The following is a 12,302-nucleotide window of genomic DNA, read 5'->3' as shown; positions in this document are numbered from 1 at the left end:
TGTCGTAGTGTACCCTTCCAGACAGACACACATGCCGTAGTGTACCCTTCCAGACAGACACACATGCCGTAGTGTACCCTTCCAGACAGACAGACACGCATGCCGTAGTGTACCCTTCCAGACAGACACATGCCGTAGTGTACCCTTCCAGACAGACAGACACGCATGCCGTAGTGTACCCTTCTAGACAGACACACATGTCGTAGTGTAACCTTCCAGAGAGACACACATGCCGTAGTGTACCCTTCCAGACAGACAGACACGCATGCCGTAGTGTACCCTTCCAGACAGACACGCATGCCGTAGTGTACCCTTCCAGACAGACACGCATGCCGTAGTGTACCCTTCCAGACAGACACACATGTCGTAGTGTACCCTTCCAGACAGACACACATGCCGTAGTGTACCCTTCCAGACAGACACACATGTCGTAGTGTACCCTTCCAGACAGACAGACATGCCGTAGTGTACCCTTCCAGACAGACAGACAGACAGACATGCCGTAGTGTACCCTTCCAGACAGACAGACACGCATGCCGTAGTGTACCCTTCCAGACAGACATGCCGTAGTGTACCCTTCCAGACAGACAGACAGACATGCCGTAGTGTACCCTTCCAGACAGACAGACACACATGTCGTAGTGTACCCTTCCAGACAGACACACATGCCGTAGTGTACCCTTCCAGACAGACACACATGCCGTAGTGTACCCTTCCAGACAGACAGACATGCCGTAGTGTACCCTTCCAGACAGACAGACAGACATGCCGTAGTGTACCCTTCCAGACAGACAGACAGACATGCCGTAGTGTACCCTTCCAGACAGACAGACACGCATGCCGTAGTGTACCCTTCCAGACACACAGACATGTCGTAGTGTACCCTTCCAGACAGACAGACATGTCGTAGTGTACCCTTCCAGACACACAGACATGCCGTAGTGTACCCTTCCAGACACACAGACATGTCGTAGTGTACCCTTCCAGACAGACACACATGCCGTAGTGTACCCTTCCAGACAGACACACATGCCGTAGTGTACCCTTCCAGACAGACACACATGCCGTAGTGTACCCTTCCAGACACACATGCCGTAGTGTACCCTTCCAGACAGACACACATGCCGTAGTGTACCCTTCCAGACAGACAGACATGTCGTAGTGTACCCTTCCAGACACACATGCCGTAGTGTACCCTTCCAGACAGACAGACATGTCGTAGTGTACCCTTCCAGACAGACAGACACGCATGCCGTAGTGTACCCTTCCAGACAGACACACACATGCCGTAGTGTACCCTTCCAGACAGACACATGCCGTAGTGTACCCTTCCAGACAGACACATGCCGTAGTGTACCCTTCCAGACAGACAGACATGTCGTAGTGTACCCTTCCAGACAGACAGACACACATGCCGTAGTGTACCCTTCCAGACAGACACACATGCCGTAGTGTACCCTTCCAGACAGACACACATGCCGTAGTGTACCCTTCCAGACAGACACACACACATGCCGTAGTGTACCCTTCCAGACAGACACACATGCCGTAGTGTACCCTTCCAGACAGACAGACAGACACACATGCCGTAGTGTACCCTTCCAGACAGACAGACAGACACACATGCCGTAGTGTACCCTTCCAGACAGACAGACACACATGCCGTAGTGTACCCTTCCAGACAGACAGACACACATGCCGTAGTGTACCCTTCCAGACACACATGTCGTAGTGTACCCTTCCAGACACACATGTCGTAGTGTACCCTTCCAGACACACATGTCGTAGTGTACCCTTCCAGACACACATGTCGTAGTGTACCCTTCCAGACACACATGTCGTAGTGTACCCTTCCAGACAGACACACATGTCGTAGTGTACCCTTCCAGACAGACACACATGTCGTAGTGTACCCTTCCAGACAGACAGACACACATGTCGTAGTGTACCCTTCCAGACAGACACAGACATGCCGTAGTGTACCCTTCCAGACACGCATGCCGTAGTGTACCCTTCCAGACAGACACACATGCTGTAGTGTACCCTTCCAGACAGACACACATGCCGTAGTGTACCCTTCCAGACAGACACACATGCCGTAGTGTACCCTTCCAGACAGACACACATGCCGTAGCCGAGGTGCTTTCAAGGGTATATGACTGCGGTGGATAGAACTTCATTACCAGGCCCTAGCAGTCATACATACATAATAGGACCGTTGTTCTGCATTGATGTGGAATTTTATGATTTTTTGTTGTGGTTTTAACAGGAAAAAAATGCCTGTTTAAACATTAATCAAATTGTTCCATTTGTCACATTCCGAACCGCACACAATATTTTGACCGTGACACCTGGTCAGCCAGTTTATGGGGGAATAGCGAGGGTGTGTGTCTGTATGTGTGCAGGAACAGGGCTTTGCATGCTACCAGACCAGTAAGTGGTTAGCGTGCTACCAGACCAGTAAGTGGTTAGCGTGCTACCAGACCAGTAAGTGGTTAGCGTGCTACCAGACCAGTAAGTGGTTAGCGTGCTACCAGACCAGTAAGTGGTTAGTGGGCTACCAGACCAGTAAGTGGTTAGCGGGCTACCAGACCAGTAAGTGGTTAGCGGGCTACCAGACCAGTAAGTGGTTAGCGGGCTACCAGACCAGTAAGTGGTTAGCGGGCTACCAGACCAGTAAGTGGTTAGCGGGCTACCAGACCAGTAAGTGGTTAGCGTGCTACCAGACCAGTAAGTGGTTAGCGTGCTACCAGACCAGTAAGTGGTTAGCGGGCTACCAGACCAGTAAGTGGTTAGCGTGCTACCAGACCAGTAAGTGACTGGACTGAAGATATTATTATTGGAGGGCAGTGCTGCACATTCACTACACAGCACAGCTCCACATGTATTACACCATCTAATGTGTTTATGTAATGTGGCTGACTGGCTTCAGCCGCAGTGGAGCGGTGAATGTCTTGTGTAATTGGTTTGGTGTAAAAGCAAGCATAGAGCAAAGGTAAATATAACACTCTTGGCAGTTGGAACGCACACACACACACACACACACACACACACACACACAACAACATACTCGCTTCGCAGAGTCCGCTGTGTAAACACAAAAACACAGTACACACGTCCATTTCATCTCACAATTATTAAATACAGTAGTCAAATAAATGTTAGTAATTACAGGTACACCGTACCACACTGTGTATGTAGCCTCTTGATTTTTACCTTGTCAGCTCAGGGATTCAAACTTGCAACCTTACGGTTAACTAGTCCAACACTCTAACCACCTGCCTCACGAGGAGCCCGCCTGTTACGCAAATGCAGTAAGAAGCCAAGGTAAGTTGCTAGCTGGCATTAAACTTAATCAATCATAATCACTAGTTATAACTACACATGGTTGATGATATTACTAGTTTATCTAGCGTGTCCTGCGTTGCATATAATCCATGCGGTGTGCATTCGTGAAAAAGGACTGTTGTAGCTCCAATGTGTATCTAACCATAAACATCAATGCCTTTCTTAAAATCAATACACAGAAGTATATATTTTTAAACCTGCATATTTAGCTAAAAGAAATCCAGGTTAGCAGGCAATATTAACCAGGTGAAATTGTGTCACTTCTCTTGCGTTCATTGCACGTAGAGTCAGGGTATATGCAACAGTTTGGGCAGCCTGGCTCATTGCGAACTAATTTGCCAGAGTTTTACGTAATTATGACATAACATTGAAGGTTGTGCAATGTAACAGGAATATTTAGACTGATTAATGCCACCCGTTAGATAAAATACGGAACGGTTCCGTATTTCACTGAAAGAATAAACGTCTTGTTTTCGAGATGATAGTTTCCGGATTCGACCATATTAATGACCTAAGGCTCGCATTTCTGTGTGTTATTATGTTATAATTAAGTCTATGATTTGATAGAGCAGTCTGACTGAGTGATGGTAGGCACCAGCAGGTTCATAAGCATTCATTCAAACAGCACTTTCATGCGTTTTGCCAGCAGCTCTGCTGTTTATGACTTCAAACCTATCAACTCCCGAGATTAGGCTGGTGTAACAATGTGATGTGAAATGGCTAGCTAGTTAGCGGGGTGCGCGCTAATAGCATTTCAAACGTCACTCGCTCTGAGACTTGGAGTAGTTGTTCCCCATGTTCTGCATGGGTAACGCTGCTTCGAGGGTGGCTGTTGTCGTTGAGTTCCTGGTTCGAGCCCAGGGAGGAGCGAGGAGAGGGCCGGAAGCTATACTGTTACACTGGCAATACTAAAGTGCCTATAAGAACATCCAATAGTCAAAGGTATATGAAATACAAATGGTATAGAGAGAAATAGTCCTATAATTCCTATAATAACTACAACCTAAAACTTCTTACCTGGGAATATTGAAGACTCATGTTAAAAGGAACCTCCAGCTTTCATATGTTCTCATGTTCTGAGCAAGCAACTGAAACGTTAGCTTTCTTACATAGCACATATTGCACTTTTACTTTCTTCTCCAACACTTTGTTTTTGCATTATTTAAACCAAATTGAACATGTTTCATTATTTATTTGAGGCTAAATTGATTTTATTGATGTATTATATTAAGTGAGAATAAGTGTTCATTCAGTATTGTTGTAATTGTCATTATTACAAATAAATCGCAAAAATCGGCCGATTTAATCGGTACTGGCCTTTTTTTTGTCCTCCAATAATCGGTATCGGCGTTGAAAAATCATAATCGGTCGACCTCTAGTTTTGACAGCCCCCTCCTGACACACGCACACACACACACTTATTATAATTTATAAGGTCGAGCCTTTGGGTTCGTGGCGTGGCTGGCAAGTGGCAGTGAGTGTGGTGGTGAGAATTACTGTGTGCGTCTTGCTACAACGGAGGAGAGATCAGCTCTCAGACTCTCAAGGAAAAGGTTGTTTCCCTCATCTGTGAGATGCACGCCATCCCTGTGGGGGGAGATTGTGATTGTGAGGGTGGGAGAATGTGCCTTGGACTTTTATTGTGTTATTTTTGTGTGTGAGTTCATTGTGTTCTTTACTCTCCCCCTCCCCCACAGAGGTCCTTCCGTTCGTTCGGTAATGATGACCGTCACGTCATGGCCAAGCACTCCTCCGTCTACCCATCATCGTCTGAGCTGGAGGCGGTCCAGACCCTGGTGTCCACCGTGGAGGGTGCCCTCAAACACGTCTCTGATTGGATAGACCAGAACAACGTTCAATCGGTGCAGAGCAACAGCCAGACAGACGCAGCAGTCGGCCAGACAGACGGTCAGTCCGACGCAGCAGTCGGCCAGCCCAACCCCACAGACAGCCCGGTGCCAAAGGATGGTAGCTGTGACCATGACGATGACCTTAACCCTAACGACGACCCCAGTCTTAGTCCCAGAGCCAGCCCAGATGACTCCACAGACGGCGGTAGCAGGTGGGCATCTGGTTCTAACCGATGCATGATAGGATATAGGGGGCTGTCTGGTGACTGCTGGTTAGACTAAAATTTTTGGTCTTCAGGTCCTGGCATATTTTTATGATCTTGTTGATTTTATGAGGTTTTTGGGATGACCTGGGTTTAAATAATTGCAAACCCCAAATTTGACCTAGGTCTGATAGGTGGTTTAAATGTTTAGAGTGTAACCCGGCTATCTGTCTGTTATCCTCAGTGAGCCCAGTGGAGGTGTTCTGTGTGGCGTGATGAGGATCGGCCTGGTGGCTAAAGGTCTGCTCATCAAACAGGACATGGACCTGGAGCTGGTGCTGATGTGTAGAGAGAAACCAACAGAGACACTGCTGTGTGCGGTCTGTGATAACCTGCCGCTGCAGATACAGGTAAGAGAGAGTGAGACACACACACACACACACACACACACACACACACACACACACACACACACACACACACACACTGTGGCATATTCGGCTCATGTATTCTCCTTCTGTTGGTAATAAACACTCAACACCTGTGTGCAAAAGGTAGATGGACTTTTGTAATGTAGTAAATACTGGTCCAACATCCTGTAAGAAGTCAGTCAGTCCTCCTTATCCCAGCATCATCCATCCTGTAAGAAGTCAGTCAGTCCTCCTTATCCCAGCATCATCCATCCTGTAAGAAGTCAGTCAGTCCTCCTTACCCCAGCATCATCCATCCTGTAAGAAGTCAGTCAGTCCTCCTTACCCCAGCATCATCCATCCTGTAAGAAGTCAGTCAGTCCTCCTTATCCCAGCATCATCCATCCTGTAAGAAGTCAGTCAGTCCTCCTTATCCCAGCATCATCCATCCTGTAAGAAGTCAGTCAGTCCTCCTTACCCCAGCATCATCCATCCTGTAAGAAGTCAGTCAGTCCTCCTTACCCCAGCATCATCCATCCTGTAAGAAGTCAGTCAGTCCTCCTTACCCCAGCATCATCCATCCTGTAAGAAGTCAGTCAGTCCTCCATATCCCAGCATCATCCATCCTGTAAGAAGTCAGTCAGTCCTCCTTATCCCAGCATCATCCATCCTGTAAGAAGTCAGTCAGTCCTCCTTATCCCAGCATCATCCATCCTGTAAGAAGTCAGTCAGTCCTCCTTATCCCAGCATCATCCATCCTGTAAAAGTGTGTGCTCTGTAAAGTCACAATGGACATGGCAGAATCAGAGAGTAGGCTAGGGGCAGAATCAGAGAGTAGGCTAGGGGCAGAATCAGAGAGTAGGCTAGGGGCAGAATCAGAGAGTAGGCTAGGGGCAGAATCAGAGAGTAGGCTAGGGGCAGAATCAGAGAGTAGGCTAGGGGCAGAATCAGAGAGTAGGCTAGGGGCAGAATCAGAGAGTAGGCTGGGAGCAGAATCAGAGAGTAGGCTGGGAGCAGAATCAGAGAGTAGCCTAATGGCAGAATCAGAGAGTAGGCTAATGGCAGAATCAGAGAGTAGGCTAATGGCAGAATCAGAGAGTAGGCTAGGGGCAGAATCAGAGAGTAGGCTAATGGCAGAATCAGAGAGTAGCCTAATGGCAGAATCAGAGAGTAGCCTAATGGCAGAATCAGAGAGTAGGCTAGGGGCAGAATCAGAGAGTAGGCTGGGGGCAGAATCAGAGAGTAGGCTAGGGGCAGAATCAGAGAGTAGCCTAGGGGCAGAATCAGAGAGTAGGCTGGGGGCAGAATCAGAGAGTAGGCTGGGGGCAGAATCAGAGAGTAGGCTGGGGGCAGAATCAGAGAGTAGGCTGGGGGCAGAATCAGAGAGTAGGCTGGGGGCAGAATCAGAGAGTAGGCTAGGGGCAGAATCAGAGAGTAGCCTAATGGCAGAATCAGAGTAGACTAGGGGCAGAATCAGAGAGTAGCCTAATGGCAGAATCAGAGAGTAGCCTAATGGCAGAATCAGAGAGTAGCCTAATGGCAGAATCAGAGAGTAGCCTAGGGGCAGAATCAGAGAGTAGGCTCGGGGAAGACGTCGTGGAGAGGGCAGGAACAGAAGCAGAGAGAGGAAGATACTGTTGTATTAATACGCTGCTAGCATGTGTAATTAATATAGAAGTGTCAGCCAGGAGATTTACTAATTAGTAAAACACGTGCACGGCAGGAACAGAAAACACACACGCTCGCATACGTGCACATATGTAGTTAAGGTTATACTTACTTAGCTACATAGACAGGTATACCTGTCTTATAGGCACTGTCTTATAGGCACTGTCTTATAGGCACTGTCTTATAGGCACTGTCTTATAGGCACTGTCTTATAGGCACTGTCTTATAGGAACTGTCTTATAGGAACTGTCTTATTGGAACTGTCTGTGGCGCACTGCACTACCTTTCTAAAGTCTTCGAAAGCCAAGTTAATAAACAGATCACTGACCATCTCGAATCCCACCGTACCTTCTCAGCTATGCAATCTGGTTTCCGAGCTGGTCACGGGTGTACCTCTGCCACGCTCAAGGTCCTAAACGATATCATAACCACCATCGATTAAAAACAGTACTGTGCAGCCGTCTTCATCGACCTGGCCATCGACTCGGTCAATCACTGTATTCTTATCGTCAGACTCAACATCCATGGTTTCTCTAATGACTGCCTCGCCTGGTTTACAAACTACTTCTCAGATAGAATTCAGTGTGTCAAATCGGAGGGCCTGTTGTCCGGACCTCTGGCAGTCTCTATGGGGGTGCCACAGGGTTCAATTCTCAGGCCGACTCTTTTCTCTGTATATATCAATGATATCGCTTTTGCTGCGGGTGATTCGCTGATCCACCTCTACACAGACGACACCATTCTGTATACATCTGGCCCTTCTTTGGACACGGTCTTAATAACAAACCCCCAAACGAGCTTCGATGCCACACAACACTCCTTCCGTGGCCTCCAACTGCTCTTAAACTCTAGTAAAACTAAATGCATGCTCTTCAACCAATTGCTTTCCGCACCCGTCCGCCTGCTTAGCATCACTACTCTGGACAGTTCTGACTTAGAATATGTGGACAACTATAAATACCTAGGTGTCTGGCAAGACTGTAAACTCTCCTTCCAGACTCATGTTAAACATCTCCAATCCAAAATGAAATCTAGAATCGGCTTCCTATTTCGCAACAAAGCCTCCTTCACTCATGCTGCTAAACATACCCTTGTAAAACTGACTATCCTGCCGATCCTTGACTTTGGCGATGTCATTTACAAAATAGCCTCCAACACTCTACTCAGAAAACTGGATGCAGTCTATCACAGTGCCATCAGTTTTGTCGGGAGTAGCCTAGTGGTTAGAGCGTTGGACTAGTAACCGGAAGGTTGCGAGTTCAAACCCCCGAGCTGACAAGGTACAAATCTGTCGTTCTGCCCCTGAACAGGCAGTTAACCCACTGTTCCCAGGCCGTCATTGAAAATAAGAATGTGTTCTTAACTGACTTGCCTGGTTAAATAAAGGTAAAATTAAAATTAAATTAGGATACAGCATAAAGAGAGAGAAACTGAATACACTCGGATACAGCCTAGAGAAAGACTGAATACACTAGGATACAGCATAAAGAGAGATACTGAATACACTAGGATACAGCCTAGAGAGAGACTGAATACACTAGGATACAGCATAAAGAGAGAGAGAGACTGAATACACTAGGATACAGCATAAAGAGATACTGAATACACTAGCATACAGCCTAGAGAGAGAGACTGAATACACTAGGATACAGCATAAAGAGAGAGACTGAATACACTAGGATACAGCCTAGAGAGAAACTGAATACACTAGGATACAGCATACATAGAGACTGAATTCACTAGGAGACAGCCTAGAGAGAGACTGAATACACTAGGATACAGCCTAGAGAGAGACTGAATACACTAGGATACAGCCTAGAGAGAGACTGAATACACAAGGATACAGCCTAGAGAGAGACTGAATACACTAGGATACAGCCTAGAGAGAGACTGAATACACAAGGATACAGCCTAGAGAGAGAGAGACTGAATACACTAGGATACAGCCTAGAGAGAGAGAGACTGAATACACTAGGATACAGCCTAGAGAGAGAGAGACTGAATACACTAGGATACAGCCTAGAGAGAGAGGGACTGAATACACTAGGATACAGCCTAGAGAAAGACTGAATACACTAGGATACAGCCTAGAGAGAGAGACTGAGTACACTAGGATACAGCCTAGAGAGAGACTGAATACACTAGAGAGAGACTGAGAGACTGAATACACTAGGATACAGCCTAGAGAAAGACTGAATACACTAGGATACAGCCTAGAGAGAGAGACTGAATACACTAGGATACAGCCTAGAGGGAGACTGAATACACTAGGATACAGCCTGGAGAGGGAGACTGAATACACTAGGATACAGCCTAGAGAGAGAGAGACTGAATACACTAGGATACAGCCTAGAGAGAGAGAGACTGAATACACTAGGATACAGCCTAGAGAGAGACTGAATACACAAGGATACAGCCTAGAGAGAGAGAGACTGAATACACTAGGATACAGCCTAGAGAGAGACTGAATACACTAGGATACAGCCTAGAGAGAGACTGAATACACTAGGATACAGCCTAGAGAGAGACTGAATACACTAGGATACAGCCTAGAGAGAGAGACTGAATACACTAGGATACAGCCTAGAGAGAGAGAGACTGAATACACTAGGATACAGCCTAGAGAGAGAAAGACTGAATACACTAGGATACAGCCTAGAGAGAGAGACTGAATACACTAGGATACAGCCTAGAGAGAGACTGAATACACAAGGATACAGCCTAGAGAGAGAGAGACTGAATACACTAGGATACAGCCTAGAGAGAGAGAGACTGAATACACTAGGATACAGCCTAGAGAGAGACTGAATACACTAGGATACAGCCTAGAGAGAGAGACTGAATACACTAGGATACAGCCTAGAGGGAGACTGAATACACTAGGATACAGCCTAGAGAGGGAGAGACTGAATACACTAGGATACAGCCTAGAGAGAGAGAGACTGAATACACTAGGATACAGCCTAGAGGGAGACTGAATACACTAGGAGACAGCCTAGAGAGAGAGACTGAATACACTAGGATACAGCCTAGAGGGAGACTGAATACACTAGGATACAGCCTAGAGAGGGAGAGACTGAATACACTAGGATACAGCCTAGAGAGAGAGAGACTGAATACACTAGGATACAGCCTAGAGGGAGACTGAATACACTAGGAGACAGCCTAGAGAGAGAGACTGAATACACTAGGATACAGCCTAGAGAGAGAGACTGAATACACTAGGATACAGCCTAGAGAAAGACTGAATACACTAGGATACAGCCTAGAGAGAGAGACTGAATACACTCGGATACAGCCTAGAGAGAGAGACTGAATACACTAGGATACAGCCTAGAGAGAGACTGAATACACTAGGATACAGCCTAGAGAGAGACTGAATACACTAGGATACAGCCTAGAGAGAGACTGAATACACTAGGATACAGCCTAGAGAGAGACTGAATACACTAGGATACAGCCTAGAGAGAGACTGAATACACTAGGATACAGCCTAGAGAGAGACTGAATACACTAGGATACAGCATAAAGAGAGACTGAATATACTAGGATACAGCCTAGAGTGAGAAAGACTGGCTGTGTATCCTTGTAAGTGTTATTTTTTATGTATTGTTGGTAGTGTGTGCGCGTGTGTGTGTGCGTGTGTGTGTGTGTGTGTGTGTCTGTCTGAGTGCTGCTGACACTCTAATATTCATAATCTGATTTTAAGCCGGATCACTGGTGCCAGTGGTAATTTATTTCCCTTATATGAGGAGAGACTTAATATAAAGGACTGGCACACACATCTTAACTGTGTGTGTATTAGGGAAGATGCATAAGAAGGAGACACGCATCGTAACTGTGCGTGTGGAATTAATAGCGACAGAACTAGCTTTGAGCCTCCACACCAGAACTAGCTTTGAGCCTCCACACCAGAACTAGCTTTGAGCCTCCACACCAGAACTAGCTTTGAGCCTCCACACCAGAACTAGCTTTCAGCCTCCATGTCAGAACTAGCTTTCAGCCTCCATGTCAGAACTAGCTTTCAGCCTCCACACCATAACTATCTTTCAGCCTCCTTGTCAGAACTATCTTTCAGCCTCCACACCAGAACTAGCTTTCAGCCTCCACGTCAGAACTAGCTTTCAGCTTCCACGTCAGAACTAGCTTTCAGCTTCCACGTCAGAACTAGCTTTCATTCTCCACGTCAGAACTAGCTTTCAGCCTCCACGTCAGAACTAGCTTTCAGCCTCCACGGCAGAACTAGCTTTCAGCCTCCACGTCAGAACTAGCTTTCAGCCTCCACGTCAGAACTAGCTTTCAGCCTCCACGTCAGAACTAGCTTTCAGCCTCCACGTCAGAACTAGCTTTCAGCCTCCACACCAGAACTAGCTTTCAGCCTCCACGTCAGAACTAGCTTTCAGCCTCCACGGCAGAACTAGCTTTCAGCCTCCACGGCAGAACTAGCTTTCAGCCTCCACGTCAGAACTAGCTTTCAGCCTCCACACCAGAACTAGCGTTCAGCCTCCACGTCAGAACTAGCTTTCAGCCTCCACGTCAGAACTAGCTTTCAGCCTCCACGTCAGAACTAGCTTTCAGCCTCCACGTCAGAACTAGCTTTCAGCCTCCACGTCAGAACTAGCTTTCAGCCTCCACGGCAGAACTAGCTTTCAGCCTCCACGGCAGAACTAGCTTTCAGCCTCCACGGCAGAACTAACTTTCAGCCTCTACATCAATCACGTTTTTTATTTATCTTTTGTTCTCCCCCTCTCTCTTCTTATAATCTGTTTTGTAAATGCATTGTCTGTGAGTGGATGTGTGTGTGTGTGCCCGTAAGTGTCTGC

At 46.9% G+C, this 12,302-nt stretch overlaps 1 protein-coding gene across 7 annotated transcripts in view; it reads left to right on the top strand.

The window, feature by feature from the left end:
• LOC115120192 (spermatid perinuclear RNA-binding protein-like) overlaps positions 1-12,302 on the top strand; it is a 186,320-nt gene that overhangs the window by 131,485 nt on the left and 42,533 nt on the right. For all 7 annotated transcript variants that reach the window (XM_065007564.1, XM_065007569.1, XM_065007567.1 and 4 more), the window contains 2 exons: positions 5,046-5,410; positions 5,646-5,811. In XM_065007564.1, the coding sequence (XP_064863636.1) occupies positions 5,046-5,410; positions 5,646-5,811 (531 nt within the window). The remainder of the gene's footprint in view (positions 1-5,045; positions 5,411-5,645; positions 5,812-12,302) is intronic.

This window comes from Oncorhynchus nerka, linkage group LG22 (assembly GCF_034236695.1).
Source record: "Oncorhynchus nerka isolate Pitt River linkage group LG22, Oner_Uvic_2.0, whole genome shotgun sequence".
Taxonomy (NCBI): domain Eukaryota; kingdom Metazoa; phylum Chordata; class Actinopteri; order Salmoniformes; family Salmonidae; genus Oncorhynchus; species Oncorhynchus nerka.
This window is presented reverse-complemented; position numbering and strand designations above follow the sequence as displayed.